At 41.0% G+C, this 27240-nt stretch overlaps 1 protein-coding gene across 4 annotated transcripts in view; it reads right to left on the bottom strand.

Annotated features, from left to right (window-relative positions):
- The window catches only part of TMTC1 (transmembrane O-mannosyltransferase targeting cadherins 1), a 263017-nt gene that overhangs the window by 56181 nt on the left and 179596 nt on the right, over positions 1–27240 (bottom strand). For all 4 annotated transcript variants that reach the window (XM_032347548.1, XM_032347545.1, XM_032347546.1 and 1 more), the window contains 2 exons: positions 20353–20520; positions 12203–12316 (listed from right to left, as the gene is read on the bottom strand). In XM_032347548.1, coding sequence (XP_032203439.1) covers positions 12203–12316; positions 20353–20520 — 282 coding nt within the window. The remainder of the gene's footprint in view (positions 1–12202; positions 12317–20352; positions 20521–27240) is intronic.

The following is a 27240-nucleotide window of genomic DNA, read 5'->3' as shown; positions in this document are numbered from 1 at the left end:
CAGCCATCTAACTGACTGAGCCACCCAGGCACCTTAACCCTCCTAATTCTCTAAACAGAATTATTGTACTGTGTTATAGCTAAGGAAAGTTGAGTAGATAATAGATTTTTTTTTTTTTTAAATCTCAGAAGGAGTGGTTCCTATAAAGACAGTTAAGACAGTTGGCTCCTGTAAATCTATTTATTTTCCCAAAAAAATGACGAGTCATTCCACCTTCAGCAAATAAATAAATTGCTACAAATTAGAGCTTCTATTTAGAATAATTTCTCTTTTTTTACTTTGGCCAATCCATTTGACTATGATCTTACAAGAACCACCTCTCAGGGCCAGAAGTAGAATGAACTCAATCCTCAGGACACTTGGCTTCTAAGATTCTTATGCACTGGAAAAATGTTACCTGCCATACAAAATAACCATCTCTGAAAACCACAGTATTTGGAAAAGCTTTGTAGAACCTGCAACACTCAGTAAGTGTACCGGATGCATGTATGCTCTACTGTTCTTAAGCTTTAACCTCAAGATCAACCTGAAGACTCAGAGACGTAAGATGGATGTGACTAAAGTGCGGTTTTATATTTTTTTTTCAGTCATTTACTTTGAACTGTGTACAGTTTGTTCAAAAGTTAAGGATGCTCTTAATTTTTCAATATTTGAGTCCCTTATAAGGCATTTCCTTGTGCAAGTAATACTGTATCATGAGCTCCAGTTTGTAATTTCCCTTCAGAATATACACACCCTGATTTATTTGTCTGATTTTCATTCCATGGATTAATTTATTTGAGGTTAACTATGCTAAGGTCAGATGTTTATTTTCTATTTCCTGTTGAGGAAAAAAAAAATCGCAAAGAAAAAACATGGCTGGGAAAAAAATTCCACCATAAAACCTGAGTTTCACTGGACCAAAAAACAACAACAACAACAACAACAACAACAACAACAAACCACCCAAAGTGAACTTTATTTCAGGAGTCAGCAGCATATTTTCAACCAGATAAGTCTCTGGCCTTTTTCAAGTGCCTGGTTTCTTCCTGTTATAAGATTTGAGCCATTGTGTCACTAAAATGTACTGGGTGACACTGACTGGTCTGTTTTACTTGTTTGAAATTGCCATTAACAACCAGCAAATAAGTCTTGCCACTTCTCTTTTTGCATTATACTCCTTCCCACCCATTTCAGATAGCTTTGGGAAAAGCTTTACATGCCATTTTGGGAAATGGGATGTGCTCTCCAAAGAGGGCCAACTCAATTATCTGATCTCCCACAATGCCTGACCTCTCCCAGGGATCCAGAAGGACTCCACCCAATTGATTTTCCAAGAGAATTTAGAGTAAAACCTCTGATGCCCTCAGGAAATGAGTCATTTTAAGTAGCTGAATTTTCCTGATTCCTGACAATTTAACACTAAAGGTTGGGAAATATATTGAATTGAATACTTATCTGCTCTCTTCAGTCTAACGCTCTCCCAACTGAGCTATTTCGGCGCCTTTATCTGCTCTCTTTAATAAAAAATGGTGAATATAATTAAACCCTTCTCAGAGGCCTGAGTAACTTTCTAGCTACGTGATTCTGAATTTATGTCTGCCCTTTAGTTGCTTTCTCTGTAACAATAAGGTCAATAACATATTGACCTTTTGTGTGAACAAATGAGATGATGGGTATAAACATACCCGCCATCACACTTGTTCTACTACAAACTGTCTTGGGGTGAGCTGAAGGACCTCTGGGTGTTATTTTTTGGCTCCTCTACAGCCCTAATGAACCTGGCAGGCTGAAACTGCCAGGTCTCCTTCTCTCATATGGATTTCTCATCACCCCCCTCCCCAAACATTCTCTTCACTGTTGTCAATGGCCTTCAACTTGCTCCCATCAGTCAAAATAACATCCATTATTTCTTCATCACTAACCTAGTGAACACTCAAGTCATCTTGTATCCATCTGTCTCTCCTCTGCCGTGAGTTCTCAGATGTGAAGGACATGTGACTCTCTCCAGTTTAAGAATATAGGAATGTTTTCTGTGAAACCCTCATTCCAAAGCCTGTCAGTCCTTCAACATCTAAAGCAAACGATCCCCACAGGTACCAGAGCAATTTCCTCCAAGCCTTTCTGATATGCTCAACACCAAATGGAATTCCAGACATGTGCAATTTTAAAAGGTATAATCAAGGCTGTAAGAAGATTCAAAGTCCTGTGTGACAGATCAAGGTGTGCACAGAACCTTTACTGTAATAACACTTCGTAGCACGAATAGTACTTGGGTTGTTGCATTGACTTAGAAAAAGATACCAGAGGACGGGAAAAGTATGTCCATATTCCCAATCATAACTGCCCACGAAGATCATAAGGGATGGGGAGAGAAGAGGGCACATATCCTGAACATCCACCTTAGGAATTTGTGGTCACCACAAGCAGGAAGTAGGGGTGTTTAACATCCTGTGATGGGAAGGGCAATACTGCAGGATGAAGAGTTGGTCCATCTAAATTGTTGACAGCTCTCCCACTGAGAAACACTGCTTATAATGGAGTTGTCCTTGGACTCTAAAGGGGTCTTGATATTTTGTGCATCATATTCATTCGGTCTTTCTTGCAACAAACATTTTAACATTTATTGAGTACCTACAATGTGCCAGGCCCTCTGCGAAGGGCCCACACAATAAAGAGAAAGGAGTCCTTGCTCTCAAGGAGGTCCTGTGCCAGAGGACTTTAATGCACTGTGATCAGAGCACACACGGCAGAAAGAGACAAAGCAGAAACTCTGGGTACGGGGGTACGGGAGGTGTGGAGGGGAAGTACGAGAAGCAGGAGCCTATGGCAGGATCCACGCATGGTTTTCACCAAGGTGTTTCTAGGGGAGATGACGCTTTACCTGCGGGGCAGTAATAGTTGAGGGTTAGGGGAAGGGGAGGAGGGGAAGCAGGAAGAGGAAGAAAGGTGTTTCAAAGAGAGAAAGCAAAACCAAACAGAACAAAGGAAACAAAACATTTTACTCTGGCTTAAGCACAAACTGGAAAAGAGGGCAATAAGGGCCAAGGAGCAGGTTTTTTGTTTTTTTTTTTTAATTTTTTCAGCGTAACAGTATTCATTATTTTTGCACCACACCCAGTGCTCCATGCAATCCGTGCCCTCTCCAATACCCAACCTCCCACCCACTGCCCCTTCAAAACCCTCAAGATTGTTTTTCAGAGTCCATAGTCTCTCAAGGTTTACCTCCCCTTCCAATTTCCCTCAACTCCCTTCTCCTCTCCCTCTCTCCAAGGAGTAGGTTTTAAAGAAGGTGGTAAGGTGAGTTTCAGGTGCAGAGGGAAATTTGTGGAAACATCCAGTAATCAGCTAGCTCTGATATGGGAAAGTTGCATGGTGAAATTACAGCTTGGAGAATTAATCAGCATACAGATGCTAACTAAAGAAATCCCTTGGGAGGAAAGCAAAGCTTGAGACAAGAAGAACGCCTAGAGGAGGTGCATGAGAATTCCTCCATCAAGGGTTTGGAGGAGAGTCTAGAGAAACAGAAGGAAAACCAACTCAGCATGGAAGCTAATAAAGAATTCGCCCTAAGGAGGAGGGAGAGGCCAACAAAATTAATGCTGTTGAGAGTCAAGGAATTTAATTCCCAAGCAGTGTCCTCCTCTGGAGTTCCCTGCATGGAGGTATCAGGGGCTCTTGGGGAAAAGAGTTTTGGTGGTAGAATGGGAACCACTCATGGCTGAGGGGGTAATGAGATGGAAACAAAGGAGAAGACACTGAGACCACCAGGAAATTTCAACATTAAAAGGTAGGAAACGACAGACTCAATGGCAGGAAAGGGGAAACAGGAGATGCAGAGGCTGGTTTGCACATTTGTTTCAAGATGGCAGAAACTTGAGACTATTTATTTTAAGTATTTTATTTTATTTTATTTTCATATTTTAATTTCTATCTTTTTTTTAAAAGATTTTATTTATTTATTTGACAGAGAGAGATCACAGGTAGGTAGAGAGGCTGGCAGAGAAAGAGAGGGAAGAAGGCTCCCTGCTGAGCAGAGAGCCTGATGTGGGACTGGATCCCAGGACTCTGAGATCATGACCTGAGCCGAAGGCAGCTCTATCTCTTTTTTTTTAAAGAAAGAGATAGAGGGGTGCCTGGGTGGCTCAGTGAGTTGAACATCCATCTCTTGATTTCAGGTCATGAACTGAGTTCAGGTCATGAACTGAGGTGGTGAGATCAAGCCCCATGCTGGGCTCTGCGTTCAGCAGGTAGTCTGCTTGAGATTCTTTCTCTCTCCCCTCCTCTTCCCCTACTCGTGAGCATTGTCTCTCCCCACTTCTCTCTAAAATATAAATAAATCTTTGGAAAGAGAGAGAGAATGAGCATGTGAGTGGGGAGGGTGGAGGCAGAGGAAGAGGGAGAATCTTTTCTTTTTTTAAGATTTTACTTATTTACTTGACAGAGGGAGAAAGGTCACAAGTAGGCAGAGAGGCAGGCAGAGAGAGGGAGGAAAGCAGGCTCCCTACTGAGCAGAGAGCCTGATGTGGGGCTCAATCCCAGGACCCTGAGATCACGACATGAGCCGAAGGCTTAACCCACTGAGACACCCAGGCGCTCCGAGGGAGAGAGAATCTTAAGCAGACGTCCTGCTGGGCAGGGAGACTATCACGGGGCTCGATCTCACCAACGGAGATCATGACCTGAGCCAATATCAAGAGGTAGACACTCAACTGACTGAGCCACCCAGGTGCCCTGAGAATATTTAAATATTAATCGAAAAGTGCACAGAGAAGTGAATAAAGTGAAGGGTTTAAAGGAAGAGTTTTAACAAACTCCATTGAGGAGCATTAGAGCAAGATGGGTTTGGGGGCAGATTAAATTTATGCTCCGTAGAAGTGACTAAGGATCGGCTTTTGATAGTCTTCAGTTTTTACACTATACCTCAGTTGCCATTTTTTAAAATTTCAGGTAATTCACATTCCTTAAAAACAGGCTGTAGAAAGATGTTTACGTGTAGTGTTCGGCCATCCAACACATGTTGACAAAGTGCCATGTTCCTGGCATGGCTCTCCAGGCTGGGGACAAGGACACAAATCTCTATTCTGGTGGGGTTCCCTTCTAGAGATGAGAAGCAGATTAGCAGGTGATAAATGCAGTGGAGAAAATGAAGCAAATAGAATAGACTATGTTGGTGGTGACTACACTCTTTAGTGGGGTGGCTGGGGAAGGCCTTGTCGACAAGATGACCCAAGTGGAGAGCCCCGAAGAAAGGGGAAGAAGCAGCTTTTAGAGAGGGAGGGGGTGTTTTGGGAAGAGAGAACCACAAATTCAGAGTCTCTGGAACCCCACATGGCTGGAGTCAAGGCGGCAAGAAAAGTAGCAGGAGGTGAGGTCTGAGAAAGACAGTGTGGAGCCTGGAGGCCGCTGCAGAGCCTCTGAGGGACAGGAATCTAAGTGAGACACGGTGGGGGATGGAGGTGGAGAGAAGTGGTCAGATTTGGGACATAGGTAACACTTAACGAGTTTATCACTGCCAGGGATTAGTCCCTGCTTTAAGCTTTTTATAGGAGTTATCTTGTAATATTCCAACCCTACGAAGTATGGTGTTACTTCATATGTTGTTCACTTTACCAGAAAATCTAAATGATATTGTTAAAACAATCATTATCTGCTTATATAAGAAATTGTAAATTAAGTCGGGGCCTCAGATGCTGTCTCTCAGCACCCAGACACCACTCACGTCTGAGACACTTGTTTCCCCAGTGGCTGACACCTCACAGCCTCTGGGCAATGCGCTCAGCCTCAGGGAACTCCCTCACCCAAGGCAGTGATGGGTTTGTAAGGAGACATAAAGGTTCCATCTATTGCCGCCACTCATGGCCATCCTGAGGGGCCCTTGAAGCTCCAGAGCTTCCTCAGCGGTCACCCAAGGCCCTGTAACCGCACTGCCTGTCCCAACTCTCCCTCTGCCCATCCTGCTCGCCTGGCTTCCTTCCCTAGTGTTCCAGAGAGTGCTTCTCAGCGGACTTCCTGCTTACAGATCCCTGCCTTGGATTCCGTTTCCGGGGAAGCAAGGCAAGCTCTTGAAGTGAAAGAGTGGTAGAAGGCAGGAGGAAAACAAACAAACAAACAAACAAAAGAAAACCAGACAGCAAAATATTCTTCAACAGAAATTATAAAACTTTCATTTGGAAATTTAGTCCATAAGAGTGGTCATGAAATTCTAGTTTTCTAAATAAAACAGTGTTTAACTTCTTGGATTTAATGAATAAAACTGCCAGACTTAACACAAAATAAATAGAGGGAGGCTCTAATTTCATCAACAAAAAGAAATAAAAATAATTTCAAATGTCTATTTGTCACACTGGGAAGTATATTTAGACTTTTATAAATGAAAATACCACACGGGCAGAAGAGCCCATCTCCACTTGTTAAACCTGGTTAACAAATGGTGCTGGAATTTTAATTCTTTCCAGAAATACATGACAGCTGGTATCCAAGGTCATTTTTACTTGTAAGAGTTATTCTAAATGTCCACTTAAAATAGGCTGTGTAATGAGGACTTTTAAAATAACCATTAAATCCTGATTTCAAAAAAATGTTCAAATTCCACCAGCTTTATAGACAACATTTTTCAAAAGAATTGTAATAATTTTATTAATCTACTCAGGACATCAGTGAACAGGGCGTTAATTACACATGGTTAGATCCTTTAGACTCTAATGATACGCTGTTTCCTCGATTCCTTTATTACTTCCTTTTTTTCCACAAAGACTTACCCAGTTAATAGAGTGTCCTTCCAGAGTTCCAGTTATCCCCAGAGGAAGGAATGCAAAGAATGCTATCAATGGTTACTTTTATCATGTCGAGTCTCTATTTTACCCATTAAAAAATTCCAATCAGGAAGATTTTAGTTCTATCCTTTTCCACGTGGTAGGCAATTAAACAGCTAGCAGAGATTTCTTTGGAACAGAAACATTAAAAGGGACATTTTTTCCCCGTTAATTATGCCAATAAAAGAGTCTGGTCAAGGACTTCTACCCTTTCTGAACAGGCTTCTTTCCCTTCAGATTTTCTGTTTAGAACATCAACAGCGGATACACTGGGAGTGGATAAGGCCACTCTAAGGGTCTCATGGCTGCCCAAGCACACCTGAGTGCTATCAGGGAAGGGAAATGCATTGCCTGCTTGACAGGAGTATGGGAGGGTGAAAATCTTAGATGATGATTGACTGTGTATTTCATGTTGAAACCATACCTGTGAAAAGAAAACAGCAGTCTGGGTGACTGAAGATCACAGCCTTTGTATTAGGATAGAATCTTGCACAGGGCTGATATCCAATCAGCCAGAACACAATAGCAGATCTGGGTATGGGGTCCTTATTATAGTGGGTTGGGAGGAAGAAGGCATCTAAGTGAACAAATGCTCTGTGGAACCTGAGATAATTTGCTGCTGACAACAGGGAAACCTTCTTGACCCACCTGGACAAAGTGAACTGTATTCTTTCCCAGGTGCAGGGTTCTTGACGACCAGCCCATTTTAACCAACCAGTAACTGAGTCATGCAAGGGATTTAAATATAAGATGAAAAACAATGTCTATGACTTTAGCACCTCTAGTGAAATCTCTTCACTATGTTGTCAGATTTCCAGATGTTCTCTATTCTCTGTAAAACATATTGGTGGATACCCACAACTTAATAAACTTTCTCTATAAGCCTGGACCCTTTTGATCCTGTAAATTGAGTTTTATGGCTAAAAGACAGTTGTGTTTGTTAACAATTTTGTTGCAGTTGTGGTTTTTATTGCAATTGTACCATGTAATGAAATATCTTGCAAACTGATAAAATATAAATCTGAAAAACAGTGTTGTAATTTCTATGAATACTATGTAAATACTCTGGAAATACTCAAAGAAGGGAATTTGCTCAAGAAATTGCTGTTGATTAGATGTGGAGTATCTAAAAAAAAAAGCTATAGTTGAAATATCAGAAAAATCTCACAGTCATTACAGTTTTTATTCCACTTGAAAGTATCAAACCCTGATCATCAGAGAAATGACTTATGGATGTGATTTTTGCAGATTATAATCATTGGACTCTTGCCCAAAGAAAAAAGCTTGGTTTGACATTTGAAGATTGGTGAGTGGATGTACATGGGAAATTTTAGGGTATAATAAATCATTAAAGAGTGTGCATGATTTGTTTTATGATTCTATCCTTTCAAGTAACTTTTTAAGGTAATCAACAAATCACTGGCCAAGTACACATTCCTTATCTGCTGCTCAGTCTGAGCATGATCTCTCTCTCCCTTTGGGCTTATTGGATGAGTTATTTCATGGGCATTTTTGTGCAGGAAGAGCTGAGATATTGGGTCATCTCCGAACTTCCTACTCCACTCATATGAAGTGGAATGGTAGGAACTTTTCCAGGTTCTAAACAATGGCCAGAAAGCTTTGGAGGCATATGGCAGAACCACCAGTGGTGTTCTGATTCTGAACCATATGGAATCCCAAACTTTATAGAATCTGGAACAGGTATAAACGTCACAGCTCCCCTCTGAGCAAAGCAAAGCTAACACTTGTGTTCATTAAGGATTTAAAAAAAGAGTTCTGCCATTTTCCTTTGCTGATTTGGGTCTTAATCTGAATCTGTAACCTCAGCTACAGCAAGGGAAGATTTCCCTTGTACTACAGAAACAGAATAAATGAGCTTCACTGAAAGGTAGGAGAACTTGGTACTTTTATTTTGTTTAAAAAACAGAACAAGGTTGTAGACGACGAATGGATAAAGAAGATACGGTCCATATATATACAATGGACTATTACTCAACCATCAGAAAGGATGAATACTCAACTTTTGCATCAACATGGTTGGGACTGGAGGAGATTATGATAAGTGAAAAAAGTCAAGCAGAGAAAATTATCATATGGTTTCCCTTATTCATGGAACATAAGAAATAGCATGGAGGACAGTAAGAGAAGGAAGGGGAAAATGAAGCGAGGGAAATCGAAGCGGGGGAGGAACCATGAGAGACTGTGGAATCCAGGAAACAAACTGAGGGTTTTAGAGAGGAGATGGGGAAGGGAATGAGTGAGCCTGGTGATGGGTATTAAGGAGGTCACGGATTGCTTGGAGCACTGGGTGTTATATGCAAACAATTAATCTTAGAACACTACATCAAAAACTAATGATGTACTGTATGGTGACTAACATAACATAATAATAAAAAAATGGAAAAGATCTAAAAGTTAAAACTTTAAATAAATAAATAAAAAGCAAAAAAATTAACACATTCTGTATCTTGGCTATTGTAAACAATGCTGAAATAAACATGGGGGGAGATATACATATATGTATATATATATAAAAATAGAATAAGGTTGCGGTGCTTGGGTGGCTCAGTTAGTTAAGTGGCCAGCTCTTGATTTCGGCTCAGGTAGTGACCTCAGGGTCTTGGGATTGAGCCCCACATTGGGCTCCCTACTTGGCAGGGAGTCTGCTCCAGCATTTTCTCTCTCCCTGTGCCTCTGCTCCTCCCCCACCCTGCTCTCTCACTCTCTCTGAAATAAATAAATCTTTAAAAAAACATACAATAAGGTTTAAAAGGAGCAGAATATTCATGCCATATATAATTACCAATTTAACATAGCATTATTTCTAGAATTATAAGCCAAAATGATATTTGTACGGACACAACCCTAATGACTAATTCCATCAATGCCTCTGGGATCTACACAGTCATTACAACAGAAATGGATAATTGTGGGGACTGATTTCAAATAATAACACAGTTAGCCCTGCATTTCCCTAATCATTCTCTTTCTGGCTGTGTGCAAATATGGAAAATATCAAATATACTGAAGTTGAAATAAAGATGAGGTAGTTGGAGGGGGGAGTCCCTGTCTCATCAACTTGAGCAAAAAAAGAGCAGTATCAAAATAAGGGCAATGCCTGGGTGGCTCAGTTGGTTTGGCATCTGACTCTCAATATCAGCTCAGGTCATGGTGTGAGATCGAGCCCCATGTTGGGCTTTGCCCTGAGCATGGAACCTGCCTCAGATTCTCTCTCACTCTTTCTCTGCCCCTCCCCTTCCGCCACTTATGTGCATGCTCTCTCTAAAAAATTTAATTTAATTTAATTTTTTAAAAAGGGCAATTTTCTCGTCACCTAGGATGAATAATCATCAAAATGATGAAAAGTCCTGGTATTTTCCCTTTCTAACACAAGGAGTGACAATTTATTTAAATTAAAAAAGTAAAACAAAGCACCTACACCCACTGAAAATTCACCACCAAGGTATCCACACAGAAATGATGCTACTTAAATCAGAAGTATTTTGAGCCTGGTCTGAGAGGATGAAATATTTCACTAATTACTATGCAGGGTATTTATAGCTTTAAGTGTTTTTTCCCCCTACTTCTCAAGGGACATGTTTCTTCCACAAGCACAGTTGCTGAAGCAAACATTTATTTTTATTGTTTCATGGGAAAAAAGCAGTACTACCCAACCAGCTACTATAATTCTGTAAAATCAGCTACTCAAGAATTTTATATAATTTATATCTTTGCCCCAGGCTGTGCCTTAGGGTCTGCCTTATTTTTTCTGTTTGAACTTGACAGAAAACAGTTTTTTAGAATGCAACAAATTTTGAAGGACACTGATAATACTTCCTTTCAACCACTATTTTTTGAGCAAATTTACTGCTCTCTTCAAGAATGCCACCTAAAACCCTGAAACATTAATTAATTGTTATGCCAAAACATACTTTATTTGTACCCTTGAAGGAATATATGCCTCTTTAAAAATTATATCGCCTCATTGAAAAAATAATGCATGTTCACTAGAACATTTGGAGCACAAAATAAAATATACAGAAAATAACCAAATCTTAACCTCATCAACTAGAGTTAAGTATTGTAAAGAGTTGGGTAAACTGGCTTCCAGGGAAAGAACATAATTCTTTATTAATCCTTAAAAATGATCCTGTATTCCTTAATAAAACCTTCTTTTCCTCAATAAAAAGTTTCGTTACAATTTTCCTCTGGAGCTTGCATTCTTTTTTATCTTTGTTAAAGTATTTGATAGTGAACTTGATGAGCACAGCTTAAAATTTTTGCTATACTGAGTATTAAATGAGAGCATAAAGTCTAAAAGAATTTGACTTATGAACAATATATCTATGTAAGAACATTGTTCAAAAGGATAATTTAAAAAATCTGGCTGGTTACTTTAAGAATGATGATTTCAAACTAAGATTTGAGATAATCCTCGAACGTGCTTCAGGGAAATGTAGATGTGTTCAGTATACATATTGAAGCATGTCTCAAAGCAGAAAATACAGCCAAATGTGGGCCAGTCTGGAGGGGCATGGAAAACTCTTTCAAAGGCTTCGGTGAGCCTCATTGTACAAAAAAGAAAAGACTCATGTTTCTTTGTTTTGCCCATATTTGGAGACTCTGAGGCTATGTATAATTCTCATGTGCCCTCATGGTGTAGGCTAAAGACATTCATCATGTGGGATCTTTTAGATAAGATCATCTTGAAACTGAGAGTTGCTATTTTGAGTACTTAAGAGTGATTTGCCACTGGTAATGCAGGCTTGAATTTGTGGTTTCTCTTAAAGTGACAACTCAAAGCTATGTTTTGTACAGTCTCTTCCAAATGAATACAAGCAGAGGAGTACAAGAAGAGTATCAGGGCTGTTCATATATACATATATGCACATACACTTATATATTTGTGTACATACATATACACACACACACGCCCCTTATTAACATATTCCCAATATGGTAATCAAGTGTCTTATAGTTTTCTTTCTATTTAATACAATTATCAGGGTATTTCATTTCTATACTCAGATGCCTTCATATAAATTCTTTCTGATGATGAGAAGCCTAAAGTGGGAAGAATTCATTGGAATACATGCTCAGAGAATCTAGGAGTGTATTTTTGACAACCAACTCTTGTTTGCCTCCATGTGTGTGTGACTCAGTGTCACTTCATTGAGTAGTGAGTACCAACGGAAAACTTCTGCAGGAACACCAACAATTAGAAGTGAGGCAGAATTACTACATTCACAACGGACTTGAACACTGAGCCAAAATGGAGAGTCCAGAATCCTTACCACCCTAAAGGGGAGATCCACTGTCTACCCCTACCCCCACAGTGCATACTGGGTGGGCGAGTGAATGAATAAGGACCTGAGAAGCAGAGGGGTAGACAATTGTGTGGGGCTTACCTGAGGGCTGTTCTGTAGTGGTAGATGGCTTCCCGGTTACGACCCTGGTCCTTCAGGAAATTGGCATAGTTATAGTGAACCTTGGCATTGTGAGGCAGAGTCTGAACTCCAGACCTACAATTAATAAATTTAAAGAAAAGAAGAAAGAGCAACAAAGAACTGTGTTTAGGAACATCATTGGTTTCTTTCATATTTTACTCAGTTTCATGAACCTGCATTTGGAATGTCTGTTATAACCATCTAAATCGGGTTTTTCAGAATTCATGAAATATATGTTACTAAACACGCTTCTATGGAAAATAATGAAGGCAATGGGTGGTGTGCACAACTAAATTAACATGCTAACTGGATAGGAAGCAGAGACGGTGGCTCAGGGTGATGGATAATTCTCTACAGAACAAACCTGCATGCTCAGATTCATTCAGTGTTTTCCTTGCTTGCTTCTTTTGTTCACTTACAACCTTCCTTAAAACAAAAATTAAGAGTGTCTGCAAAAATAAATCATGATAAGAGTGATGACTGCAGACTGGCCTCCCTATTAACTTCTATTGGAAGTTAACATTTTCCATGTACCCAAATCTGGGCTAATTTTAAAGAATAAATAAATAAATGCAAGTATAATTATTTTACAAGTTGCAGGTAAGGGAATGAGATTTTGTTCAAAAAGAGAGAAACCCTGCTTCCAAAGCCACTGTGTTAGTTTGCTAGGGCAGCCATAAGGAAATGCCTGGGGAATCCCTACAGGGTAACAGTGCAGCTTTGAAGATGATTCCAGGGGCAGGTGGGGGCAGGAGGGGATCTGTTTCTCGTTTGTAACTAGCAACCACACATTTAACCTGCACAAGATTATACAGCTGGTCAGTGGTCCTAGAGTCCCTCATTCCCTCAACACGCAGGGAGGTGGTGGCAGGGGAATGATGGAGGCCCACCTGGAAAGAAAACTCCCAGACTGTGCATGGATGAAATGTGGGAGGGGGACAGCTGATGAGAGAGAGCAAGGAGAAAAGCAGGACAACCTAGTTTTGGGGCAACTCTAATGCTCTACATTCCTTCTCCCAGGTAACATACTTTCATTTAGTTTTTAATTTAAAGTTAAGATTAATAGAGAAGGGTTTCATACAAAGTGTCAAAGATCTGTTGGGGAAATATGTAAGGGCATCGTGATCTTTGTTGAACTTTCCCTAAAATAAGAGGTTCCTTATGACCAGCAAAGATAGTCCCAACTTAAAACCCCCTGGCTGGGTTCCTGAGGAACTCTCCAAAGGACAGAACTTAACAGAGAGTGCAAGAGGCTAAAGACCAACCAGAAGATATCATCATCTGAAGGCAGCAAACTCCAGACTTACGCAGGCTGCTTCAGTGCCCGCAGGGCAGGTGGCTAGGATTTCTTGGGGGTGGAGGTGAGGCTGAACAAGGACTAAATCTGTATCGGGAGCAGGTTAAGCCCAGATCGCCATCCTTACCCTGTATACCCAAGAGGCTTTTTTCATTACTCTTTCTCCATGCCAGCAGAAGGCAGGAGTTTTACTCTCTGGAAGAGCTCAGCTAGAGAAATCCTGTACCTGGGAACAACAGGTCAACTGCCAAGGGAAGGGGTGGTACCTCAAAGGTATATTATGTGAAGATCTGTATTCTGAACATTGGGATCTCAGTTTCCCCTCTTATTAAGCTCTCTGAACATTGGCAGCCAGGACTGGAGCCCTAGGAAGGAGACTGGAGGAATCGTCTAAGTAGAAACTGATCCACCCAAGACAAAAGACAGACAAATGCTGACATTCGGGTGCTCCAGTGAAACACTGATATCCTTCAATCATTCTATAGTGAAACCCTTCAGGTGCAACAGAGAGCCAGGATTTTAATGGAATATTTAAAATGGATATTACGGGGTGCCTGGGTGGCTCAGTAGGTTAAGCAACTGCCTTCAGCTCAGGTCATGATCCTGGAGTCCCAGGACTGAGTCCCGCATCAGGCTCCCAGTTCCGTGGGGAGTCTGCTTCTCCCTTTGACCTTCTCCCCTCTCATGCTCTCTCTTACTCTCTCTCTCTCTCTCTCTCTCAAATAAATAAATAAATAAATAAATGAAATGAATATTTTGCAAAGTGAATTTAGTCACAGGGGCAGAATCTGGGGCAGAGTGCTAACTGGCTTTAAAAACATTCCAGTTTCTATGCAGGAAAATTTCTTAACTTTTTTAGGCAGAAATAAGTAGTGCATGGCAATGGGCAGATTTTGGCATGGACATAACTGGCATATTGGGATTGATCCCTTCCCCTGTGTGATTAGCATGGTGACTCTAATTTATGTATTGCTAGAGGAACAGACAATTAGGTCTGTGGAAACATGGTCCTTGTGAAGATCGGGGCATTGTTCAGTGATGGCCAGAGGAAGTAATGATATTCATAACAGGCAAGCAGATGTGGGTGGAGTAACTGGAATCCGAAGAACACACTGCTTTTTCCATTGTTGTTTTTGACCTTTATGTTCTCTCTGTGATATTTTTCTGCTATGTTTTTCCAGTCTCCCATTTTACAATGAGTAGTTTGTAGAAAAGGGGAAATAAACAATTGGCCAAAGGCAAAACTTTCCACGTAGCTGTAACTGGCCAGGCTGCTCCTGCTTCCAGAGCCAGTCTCCTTCATTTGCTCTATGGATGCTATGATTCCGTAGCCCCAATTGTTTCAGTGGAAACAAGCAGCTTCAGTATTTACTTTACAAAGACACGTAGTATTCATTAAGTATGTGGTTGGAGCTCAATCCCTATTCATAATCCCAATGATGATTTCAAAGAAAAATCTCCTTTCAACTCAGGATATTCATTCATATACATCACATTTCTCCCTCGGACCTCTCACTTGTACGACACTTGGGAAAGAACAGAAATGACTGAAACGAACAGAAATAAAAAGCTACTTCTCTCAGGTATATCTCTTTATATTTTATATTTTATTATATCTCAGGTATATCTATTTATATTTCTTTAAACACCAATTTGTTTTGTTGGCATCTTGGACAATAGGCCACGAGAACTACCCCCAAATTCCCGATGAGAAAACAAACATTAGAAAAAATAATAATAATGAGCAGTGTTCAGCCAGAGGTTAACAGAAAAGGAAAGTAAGAAGGATTTGTGATTCTCTTCAGTGCTGACCCTGCTGTGACCTGAGGTTGCACAATACCACACTCCAAAAGTCCAGTAATCATCGGACGGGATGCTCAGTTGGAATCCAGTTCTGGGCTATGCACCTACTTCCCTGGATCATATCCTTGCATCCCTTCAATAACTACAGGATGGGTAGAATTATCGTACCTCCCACACTACAGATGAAAACACTGAGGGTCAGAGAGATGAAGACCTTTCTCTAAAGTTACAGACCGAGAAAGTAGCAGAGCAGAGATTTCAACCAAGGCCAGTATGTGGTCAGGACTATTCCTGAAGCTGATCAACATGTGAAGCTAAGCCAGAAAGGTACCACAGGGCATAGAAACACTACAATTTTATGGGCGCCTGGGTGGCTCAGTGGGTTAAAGCCGCTGCCTTCGGCTCAGGTCATGGTCTCAGGGTCCTGGGATCGAGTCCCACATCGGGCTCTCTGCTCAGCAGGGAGCCTGCTTCCTCCTCTCTCTCTCTCTCTCTCTCTCTGCCTGCCTCTCCATCTACTTGTGATCTCTGTCAAATAAATAAATAAAATCTTTAAAAAAAAAAAAAAAGAAACACTACAATTTTATTATCACAATGTTTATCTCATTGGTAAGCAAACTATAGCCTTGTGGGCCACAGACGCACCAATGTATTTACCTATTATCTTTGGCGTCGTTCCTGAGACAACAGCAGGGTTGAGTCGTTGTAAAAGACACTATATGGCCCACAAAGACTAAAATATTTACCACCCACTCCTCTACAAAACAATTTGTCAATCCTCAATATATATTCTCTGCCCTGGGAGGCTGGCTGATCTCTCTGGCTTGGCAATTCAGAAAGGAAGAAACAGAAATGTGTTCCATACAGAGATGGAGAATAATCTAGGCCAAAAATTCTTAATTGATGGTCCATGGATTTCTTAAATAGTTCATGAATGGGATTCAGAGAGACCCTGAACTAGATGTAAATAAAAGAAAATTGTGGTCTCTGTCTTTTCCAGTATTTCAAAGATCTGGGGCGTGGAGGGGATTTTACCAAAATGTGTTATTACAGTATTATTTACTCTAAACAAAGGCAAAATTCATTACCAGACCCAGCTAAAGCTGCAGTGACCCTCTTCCTAGGTTAGGATATCAGAACAGTTCCTTGTTAAAAAGAATTAAAGAAAATACAGCTGGCAGCTATGATTATGAACCAACTCCTCCCTCTCGCTCTCTCCCTCGCTCTTTTTTATACCTGGCTTAGTTTTAGTTAGAAAACATAAAGTAAAAAATAAGCATAGCAAAGCTTATGTATTCTTTTGTATCAAATTCGGGTTCAAAGCTGGGCTCCTCCTCGTCATAGCTAGCTCAGCTTGGACCAGTTACTCTCTTCTGTGCTGGCATCTTATGCTGTTGTGTGTAAGGCCCTTGCCTATGGAACCTCAAGGCTGTGAGGGGGCCTTTCATCTGTACCTCCTAAAAATACATCACACAGTGGGATCTTTTTTGTAAAAGGATGCCTCAGCTGGAAAGGCTGGGACTTGAATGAAATTTGGACTTTCTCCAACACAAAGGTCTGTCCTAAGATACTCTCTGTAAGACTGTTCATAATATTGCCAAGCAAAACCACCCTGTGTAATAAGAGAGGCCTGACTGAGATCCTATGTCCAAGGAACGGTCAATGAGTTCATTGTTTACAACAGAGAAGTCGAAGGCCAGCCCTCTGCCAGGGGAATCACCTCCTCTAGAACTTTAACACAGTTTTTGTACTCAAATCAGCCAGTTCTTGGTTTTGATCACTGTGCCGAATTTCGGTTGTTTTCATCTTTCTCTGTTCAGCTCAGGTCTATAAGAGAACAGTTCTTGAAAGGTTGGGCTGTTCTTAGCAGGCTGCTTGTACTTATAATGTTCTGCTGCCTTGTCCACCACCTGCTACATTACGTTTAAGTGTGTTTATGTGTCTGACCTCCACATAGGACTTTTAGCTCCTCTACAGATAATCTCTCCGCACACCCACCATGCCCCCACCATCTCTCTCTCATGCCCTAGAACACAGTACACAGCAACCATCTAAAAACCTAACATATTGTTTATGGTATTGCTTTAGGCATATTTCACATATTCAATTATTCTTACACTACAACCAAAATATAAACTTGATTCTTCTTCTAAATTTAAAATAAACTAAGGCACGGAATGGCTAAGTAACTTGCCCAAGGTCACACAGCTATGAAATGGTGGTACTTGGAGAGGAGCCAGAAAGTCTCACTCCAGCCCCAACACTAGACCAGTAACTCTATCTTCCTTCCAAGATTCTTGGTAAATGTTTATTTCAACTGATTCGAGCATGAGTCAGCACAGATGAATCCATACAAACATCTGGTCTTAGAGAAGAAAGAATACTCTTAAAACTTAGAACTTTAAACTTTAACACTCTTAAAACTTTTCTTGGGACATACATGAATTGTAATGGGCAAAGTTTTCTAAAAACTATCAAAAGCTTTGATTTGCACTTTATACAAAATTCCATTTGATCACCAAAAGCCTCCTAGGGCACAAAACCTCTTCAAGCACATGTGTGGAATGGTTGTATTTTAGTAATCAGTTGTCACTTACTACATACTTCCATCTAAAAAAACAGAAGCCTCTGGATTCAAGGTCAATGAGCTTTTTGTTTTTCTGTTTTTAAACTGCTGGCATCAGCCTTCCAGGGTTTGAACATGAACTTGTTATCCTTGAAATAAACTGCTGCCTGCCAAAGTTGCTCTGATTAAGCAGTAAACATCATCAGAAGACACAACTTCTGTTAGTACCTTGATTTAAGCAAAGGGTTTAACACAGGGCAGAACCATTTTAAGGTCTCCCATAAAAGCACTGACTGATGAAAGCAAAAGAAAAAAAATCAAGCCAACAGAGATTAAGGGGAAGTTGTATTACTAAACTTCCATGCCCCTGTGTTTACAGAATGCCTTCAGCATGGGGAGCAAAAGGAACAAGTCCATTGTGCTCTGAGAGAACTGCCTTGAAAGTAAAAGGATGTGACAGAGACTGAACAGAATCTGGGACCTTAAGGGTGAAGAATATTCATAAAAAATCAATAGGTCTCTACAGTACCCACTATGGTAATGATGACCATGACAATGATATAGTAATAATAAATAAGCTAAGAAGACATGTATGCCAGGGGCGTCTGGGTGGCTCAGTGGGTTAAGCAGCTGCCTTCCACTGAGGTCATGATTCCAGGGTCCTGGGATGGAGCCCCGCACCAGGCTCCCTGCTCAGCGGGGAGTCTGCTTCTCCCTCTCCCCCTGCTCGTGTATGCGGTCATTCTCTCTCAAATAAATAAATAAAATACTGGGGATAAAAAAAAAGACATGCATGCCAAACTAATTTTCTTCTATTAAGAAAAAAGGGACACCTAGGTGGCTCAGTCGTGAAGCATCTGCCCTTGGCTCAGGTCATGATCCTAGTGTCCTTGAATCAAGCCGTAAGTCGGGCTCCTTGTTCAGCCTGCTTCTCCCTCTCCAGCTTCCCCATGCTTGTGTTCCCTCTCTAGCTGTCTCTTCTGTCAAATAAATAAATAAAGTCCTTAAAATTAATTAATTTATTAATTTAAAATTTTTTTAAAAAGTTAAATCGCCAAGTAGCAAAATCAAATATATTGTTTTAAGATAGAAGAATGCAGTAAACATCTGCCTTATTTGTTCATTCCTTAGCTTGTTCGTTCATTCGTTCTTGGCAGCCAGAGTCTGGGCCCCGCCTGCAGTACTTGGATTTCCGGGGGGGATTCATCTTGCCTCACTCTGTTAAGTCTCAGTGGAACCCCAAGGTGCTTGGCCTGCCCTAACTCCCTGGAAGTCAGAGGGGCTTCTTTGGCCAATCATTCCTTTCAGGGCCCTGGTGGAAACAAAAAACAGGCATAGGACCTATACAGCTCAAAGCTCCGCCAGAGGACTTAATTTCCCCAGCGCTTTGTTGTGAAGATAAAATAAACCTGGTTTAAGTTTACCTATTTTTTTCCTGGGTGGGTGCTTGAGTGCTCTCAAGACAGACTATCCCAATGCCTGTTTCCTGTCTGCTCCGTGCCAACTTCTTTACTGGCCCTTTAATTCTGTGCACCTTCCTCTAGTCTTCCAATAGTTCCTCTTTGTTTTCAAGCAATCCCAATTCTGTCTCTGTTGTTTGCCCCCAGAGTGTAAGTGTTGGGTATCAGCTGAGCAAAGAACCAAGTAAAAACCACACTGACAAAACCGGGGAACTGGGTCATAAGTGAGGACAGAAGATGGAAGAGGGCACAGACTGGGAATCCCTGGAAACCCGGAAAAATACTGTTGGGATCCTGGTGGGGCAGTGCCAGGGAGCCCAGGTGAAGGTCATCACCAGGGCTACGGCATTAGCAAGGCGGCCTGAGCTCCAGAAAACACAGCACAATGAGCAAGAGTCCCAAAGAATGTTTATACTTTACAAGTTTAGGGCTTCCAGGTGACCTTGTTATATTCAGAAACAGCTTCTGTAGCATATCAAAACCTACTGGGAGATGAAAAAAGTCTTCCATTTCTTTGTTCACAATTAACGCTCAGCATAAAGCAACTGGATCACAGATCGCAACTTAATGTCCTGGAAGAGTCTAAAGAAAATGCCCTGCGTTTCTCTTCCTTCCTGCTGTGTGCTCACCTTTCTCATTGACTTGTCTGCATCAGGAAATTAGGTTTATCATTTCATTTTGTTTACAGCTGATTTTACAGCCCAGCTCATCATTACGACAGTTTCACAGACCCAGAAATCTTCCCATGAGCCTTATTTTCATAAATTCACTTAGAATGAGCTCACATTAAACTTTATAGAATACCATTTTAAAAACTAAAGCTAAAACCCAAAATAAAATTACATCTTCCACTTAAAACTTTACTAAAAAAAACCCTGCAGGTTAATGATTATTGCCAGACCCATGTTAACTCATTTGTTTGGAAACAAATACATAAACAAAGAAATACATGGGAAGAGATTTGCTTTTCTCCATTGAATCGTACCTGAACAGGGACTCTCTTGACAGCCAAATTTCATTCTGCTTCACAGTTTTCCAGGAGAAAAGAAGCAGCAGCAGCGCAGTGCACACGGTCAGGGTGGTAGCCCCCCAACGATTCAGCCCTGTGTAGAGCTTCCTCAATCCGTGCACAAAAAGGATGCAGTAGCCCATGCTGGGAAACAGAGTGGGAAAGGCAGGATTACTTTGGGGTACCGTGGAGTTCCCCCGAGAATTCGATCCCATAGAACTAACTTTCAAATAAAACTTGTCCCGTAACAGAGAAACAAATGTAAACTCCCCCAGCTTACACAGTATTTACAATTTGGTTCTCTAATCACTCTTCCAGCGCATTGCCAGCTCTCTGGCATTAGTGTGGAGAATAAAAGGTTTATCGTTTAGGCTCCAAGTGCCCAGGATTTCAGCAGCATCATGAGATGTCCCTTTTGTATGTTCCTGGGTCGTGACTAGACCCTTATGTCACTGACATTGTATAACCATACTGGCACCACGAGTTTAGATCTAGACTGTGTCGCCACAGGTGATGTCATGGCTTTGTGAGAAACAGTTCCTAAGAGCTCCCTATCAGGTCCCGGGAGGGATGCTGGTCACCAAGGAGCCCCAGCAGTCTGTCCCTAGGGATGTGCGTTGCCCGGTAAGTTCCTACTCTGGTCCAAGTCCTTCTGCTGAAGGAAAATCATCTATCCACAGGCCAACTCCAGAGCACTGCAGCTTGGAGCCCATCACAGACAAATTGCACGGAAAGGACTTTCTTGCTGACTCTGGCTCAGCTTTCTATGTAGACATGAAGAATCTGTCCTGTTATCTGAGTGGCATGTTGATACCACGTCTCTAAAAACCTTTGACTGGAATGTGGTCCCTCACATAATCTATGCAGTTGACCGGCCTCAGAAAATCACAAACATTTAATTTGCATCTATCATTGCCATGTACATTTCAGTTTTAAGACCACTTCTTTCCAAAGAAAATAGACTACAAATTTATTATGGAATATTTTAAAAACGAAGCAAGCTTGTGTAAAGAAATCCTACATCAGTTAAATATTAATGCCACAAGAAGCCCAAAATTAAGATAGCCCATTCACTTGTTCAATTATTTATTCATTCTCCCTCTACAGATGACTGGCAATATCCTGGGCACTAAGAATGCAATTTTGCATAAAACACAGGTCCTGCTCTCAAAGAACTCCAGCCTACTGGGACAGGTTGGTTTTGTCAAGGAAAACACTTCAATAGTCTCATTTCTAAACATACCTCCTTTAAAAAAATCTCTCCACTTCTGTTCACTTTTCTAAATGTCTACGGTATCAAGGGTAGAAAAACAAGAGAAGCATTTGAGGTTTCTGATATGGAGATGCTGGGAATTAGTTGAAGTTCAAGCTCCAATTCCATACTTCAAATCCCATAAGTCCGTTGGTCCAGCTCCCTAAACTCTGAGGGTTCATTATTAGGTCAAACAAAGGGAGTCAGCAACCCACTTATTCATTTCAAGCTAAGGAGGCTGGATTCGGAGGCCATAAGCACCGTGCAGAAGCCTTGAACATGCTAAAACATAGAGTCACTAACACTAAATAATAAAACCCCAAAACCTCTTCCCCTTCCACAAGAAGCACTGTTTGGACTTAAAGGTATCAAGATTTTCTAAACGTCTCTCATTTGATACAACTGGCCATGCTGACGCATTATAGGCCACCATGGCTGCTCAAGCTCCTGAGGATGCTTGCCATTTGCTCTGCTAGCCTCCTCCAGATCCCAGCTCTAATGGGCAGGGTGCATCTCTGGCCACACGAAAGCCTTCTGGGCTCCATTCCTCCATTCGACAGATATTTAATAACCCCCCAACTGTGTCCTGCCATAATTATAGGCACCAAGACCGTAGCAGTGGACAAAAGAGACAAGAATACCTGTCCTTGTGGAACTCACATGGGTGGAAGGAAACAGCCAATAAGCAAATAAAACACAGAGTGTGTGCCACAGCAGGGTATGTTACGTGGGTAATAATCTATCAGCAAAGAGGACGAGGAAGCTCAGGGAGGGGAGGAAGTCGAGATTTTAATATGGTCAGGAATGGCACCATGGGAAAAGTGACATGGGAGCAAAGTCCTGAAAGGCATGTACCCCATACAGGCACCCACAGCTGTAGTACCAGCTGTCTCCTTGTTCCTGCCTTCATATAGCAGCTCCATGAAGAACAAATGTTTGCTGAGTGCATCTCATGGGCCAAGCATGTTCCATGTAGGAGTTCAGCTCATCCTCGTGTCCCTGTGGGTCACTCGATGCTAGAGGTGTTTACTCATAAAGATGATGACGAGGGAGAAGGTGAACTGATTTCCTGAATTCGGTCACACAGCCTGTATAGTAGGGCAAAGATACAAACCCATGCATTTCAGATTCCAAACTCACACTCCATACACTGTCCTGCTTGTCTGGGTTTTGACTTAACTGGCTGATCCTTGCGTTCCTCGCACCTTATCACACACCTTGACTTACTTCCCTCCTAATCAATCACTCTATTTGTAAAATTTCAATACTTGTTTTCTGTCTCCTTGTAGGAAACAGCTGACATCTGGCAGAGCTGTGGGAGAGGAGAACACTGGCATCTCCCCATGGGGTCCCCAAGCTATGGCCACAAAATGGGAGAAGATAAGAATAACAAAGATAACAACAACAAAAGTAATGAACTATTTTACACATCCGTATGTTTACTGAGTCCTTCTTCTATTGGCCAGGCACTGCGCTAAAAGCTTTGCATGGACCTGTCCACAGTATTTGTAGGACCTAGGATAAGGACTGTTCTGGTTTTAAATATATTATCTGATTTGAATATATAATCCTCGGTATCTCCCATTCCGTAAATGAGGGAATTAAAGCTTGTAGGAGTCAAATAACTTGTCCCCAGCACCCACAGCTAGTAACAGAGAAGACCCAAGGTTCTACCGCAACGCTAATCTCCAGAAGTTGGCAAAACTTTTCTGGAAGGGGCCAAAGCATAAATATTTTGGGCTTTTCAGGCTTTTCTGTCCTGCCCACTCTATCTTTGGGGCAGGAAAGCAGCCAACGACACTATGTAAATTAATGGGCATGGCTATGTTCCGATAAAATTTATTTATAAAACAGGCCAGCCTTCACTCAGGAGCCACAGTGTGTTGACCCTTGCTATAACCAAAGGAAAGAGAAGGCGATTCCTTTCCACTGAGCAAGGGCATCAGTATCAAGTAACATGATCATTTTTTTTGGAAAGTCCTTGTACTGACATATGGCTCAAAGAAATGGTAAGCCATATAAAATAATCTCTACTTAGGCTTGCAAATTTCTTAGAGAGTATCACATTCTTACAAACTTGAACACAATATCACCAAGATTAAGATGCTTCTCTATTATGACATTTCATCCTTCAACATCTGCTTTAATAAAGATCTCAGCAGCAGGGGGGAGAACTCTCTCCATTTCTAGGGCCAGGCCAAGTCCTCATTTTGAAAGTAGAAAATCAAGCAAATGAGAAGCTACATGACTTTCTGGCCTCCAGGGAGATGAAACCAGGCTGCAGAGTGCTTTGGTGAATCTGATTAAGGAAAATCTGGGCTCTGATTAGAGACCTCTACACAGAGCATAACGGAGTCATTCAAACTGCTGACAGTGAACAAAACCAGTACCTGAAGAACCAAACTCTGGCTACTGATTGGTTTGCCTCAGCACTGAGATACAGTTTCAAAGCATCTTGAGAAACACCACTCACTGCTTCTTCACATGGAATGACTGTTGGATCTCTCACTCACTGGCTGCAGGTATTATCCCCATTTCAGTGCATGTAACAACTAGAGACTCGGCATCTCTCCTTGATACTTTCATGATGCACATCCAAAGAAAGGGAACCGAAGAGGAAATGCAGGTCAACCATGTTTGTCCTTCCATATTAGAATGAAAAATATTTACACCTGTTGCTCGAGAACTTTGTGAGAAGTTAATCATTGTGTAAGTAGTACAAATGTACTTTCATGAACCTTGCCCAGAAGCTCTTCAGTGATAAAAGAATACTTCTTCCTATTTACATCAGCCTGAAAAGAGAACAATTTTCGATCCCTGGGCCGAGCACATTATGATGTTTACTGTGACTTCACTTTTTGTTTAATTACATGGAGCAAAGAGAATCTTTTCACGATTAATTTGAACTGAAATTCTACCTTTTAACTTAAACTCAAACAACCCACTGAAAGGATCTACAAATAACATTAGTGGTACAAATCAGACACAGTCTTATAATTTTATTGCTAAAAAAAAAAAAATTCCCAACTTTAGATATTTGCAATGAAACACAGCCCTAGTTAACTTCATTCTGGTCTGGTGAATCCCCACTTGGCAAATTATGACAGCAAGATCTGATTCTGGTCTCATGGATGGTTAAACAATAAAGCCCTAGAATGCAGAGCCCAGAACAGGTGTTTGATGCTGCAGCCTAGAGGCAGCAAGGGGCCAATGGTGAGGCCACGGATCAGATTTAACCTGGAAGCTGCCAGCTTCTGGTGAGCCAAGTCTCCAAGACTTTTTTTTTTTTCTTTTATCTCCAATATTTGATAGGCAGGAAAATTTCTCAGAAGGCTAAATGTATCTGGATGTAAGTTTATTCATATTCTAAGAAAATGACTCCAAAAGCATTTCTTGTACTTTTCTCTCTTGTGTGCTCCTCATCCTAGGTGCTGGGCTCTCACAGGAGTGATGAAGAGCTTCGATCACTTCTCCAAGAAACAGATTTCTTCTGCTCTTTCCTCAGCATATTTATGAATAATTGGGATAATAATGCCATTGCTTTCACCTTCTGAGAACCTGATTCTTCTTTATGTCTTTGAAGATGAGAGGCTCCCTCTCAACCTTGTAGTTCATCTACTAGCTCCAAATTTATAAGACCTCTTGTGGTAAATAAGACAGAGCTCTGGAATCTGCATTTCAGTTCTGACAATGCCTGTTGTTGGATCTTTGATTATTTAAATTCTCTACTTATTAATTTTCTTGTTTGTAAAAGGAAATAATTTTACACTGTGTATCATGTCCGACAGACAACCATAAATGGTAACATTAATGTTATAATAATATTTTTATTAGGGAATTATTTTCTGCTGAATAGAGTATGAGACAGGATGTGTGTACAGTCTGCACATATCCAGGTTAGAACAGATGTCTCTCTCTACCAGCCTCCTGTAAATGTGGCAATTTCCTGAGGCCCCTAAAACACTATGAGCCACAGTGGAACCAAAGTGCTCTGGTGCAAACTTGAAGCTTGGGAGTTCACAGTGAGGAAAAGGGATGTGGGAACTGGGTTCTTTCCTAACACTCAGGAGTTCGCCGGCCACAGGAGTTTTGCTCAATCTCATGAAGCCTCAGTTGTTTATTCTGTAAGAGTTTAACATTGCCTGCCTTAATGGCTGAAAATATAGCTACTTAAAGCACTGTTGTTTGTAGTAAATGAAATCATGTATGTGGACATAGTCTGTGAACTGAATACAAGGTATCTGTGTTTTCAAGTGAAGTGTTTATATGTTCATGTGTGTGTTTAGTATGCCATATTCTATGACATCAATAAAATGTACTGTGTATATCATTCAACTATGTGATTAGATCTGTAAATACACCTCAAGAAATCCAGTTTATTAGAAATCCAGATTGACCCAAACTATGTAATTTATAGAATAATGTAAGTCTTCCAAAAGCACTCACAGAAAACTCCCTTAAAACTACAAACTTCCTTGTACAATATTGTTCACTTCATAAAGATCTGAGTCACACACCACTTTTATAGAACAATCTATTGTAGGAAGTAAAATACACTTGAATTTGCGAAATACAGGTAGCCAAGTATGTATGCTAATGTGCATTCACAATTCTAGAATTCAAAAAGCACTTAAGCAAATCTTCCCTTATTCCCATTTCAAATCTTTCTCCACTCTGTTTTTGTGAATACAAGAAGAAAGAAGAAAGGTAAGAAAATGCAAACTATCATCTTTTTGGTGAACTAATGCACAATAAGAAGCATTGTTCTTAGCTTTCATATGAAATAGAGTATTAACTGTTTGGAAGTTCAGGCTGGTTATTTAAGGATGGAGTAAGTTTCATTCATTTGCACCCTGAGCATCAGACTATGACAGGGGCTGTTTCATAAGTGTGGTTGAACAATGAGGTTAAAAGTATCAGAAACTAACATGGAAACAAGGGTAAACCTAAAAATGAATTAATCCAAGTCAGTAGTGGAGATGATAAGACCCACTTTCACCACCAGGAGAACTATCCAGCCGTGGGATGTGGGTGTTTTCCCTTGCAGGAGCCTTCACTCCTGGTCTGGCTTCCTTCCCTCCCAGCCTGGTACAGGTAGTCAAAGCCAGATTTCCCATCTGGGCCCAAGAGGCCTTTCAGCCAAAGCCAAAACGACTCCCCCAAGGAACTCTAAAGCAACTCCTAAAAAGTTAGAAACCCCCTCTCTCCCTACCCACCCACAAGCATGCCCATCTCTAGAACCTGAATTCTGTCCCTTCCTCTATAAACTACTATGGTCTATGGTAAAGCATCTGCACTTCTGAAGCAAAGGCATAATGGACAATCCACTAGTTGTTGTTGCCCCTTCCTCTATCTTGTGTGTTAACAGGCATATGCTCTGTCATGTGTCCAGTGTTCCTGAAGTCTCCACAATACTCTTTTATGAAGTATCTGTTGTTCAGGGTACTATGAGAGAACACATACAAAAATGGTGGTCCCAAACCTCACAAGAGCAGGACAATCCGGGTTTCTAAGAGTATGGAGGATATTCGAAGATTACTAAAATTTGTATTAATAAGTCACTGGTTTAGTGGTAACCATTTGGCAATATATATAAATGTATCAAATCAACA

The sequence above is a fragment of the Mustela erminea genome, chromosome 6, assembly GCF_009829155.1.
Source record: "Mustela erminea isolate mMusErm1 chromosome 6, mMusErm1.Pri, whole genome shotgun sequence".
In the NCBI taxonomy this organism is placed as follows: domain Eukaryota; kingdom Metazoa; phylum Chordata; class Mammalia; order Carnivora; family Mustelidae; genus Mustela; species Mustela erminea.
Note: the sequence above shows the minus strand (reverse complement) of the source record. Positions and strands in the feature narration are given on the sequence as shown.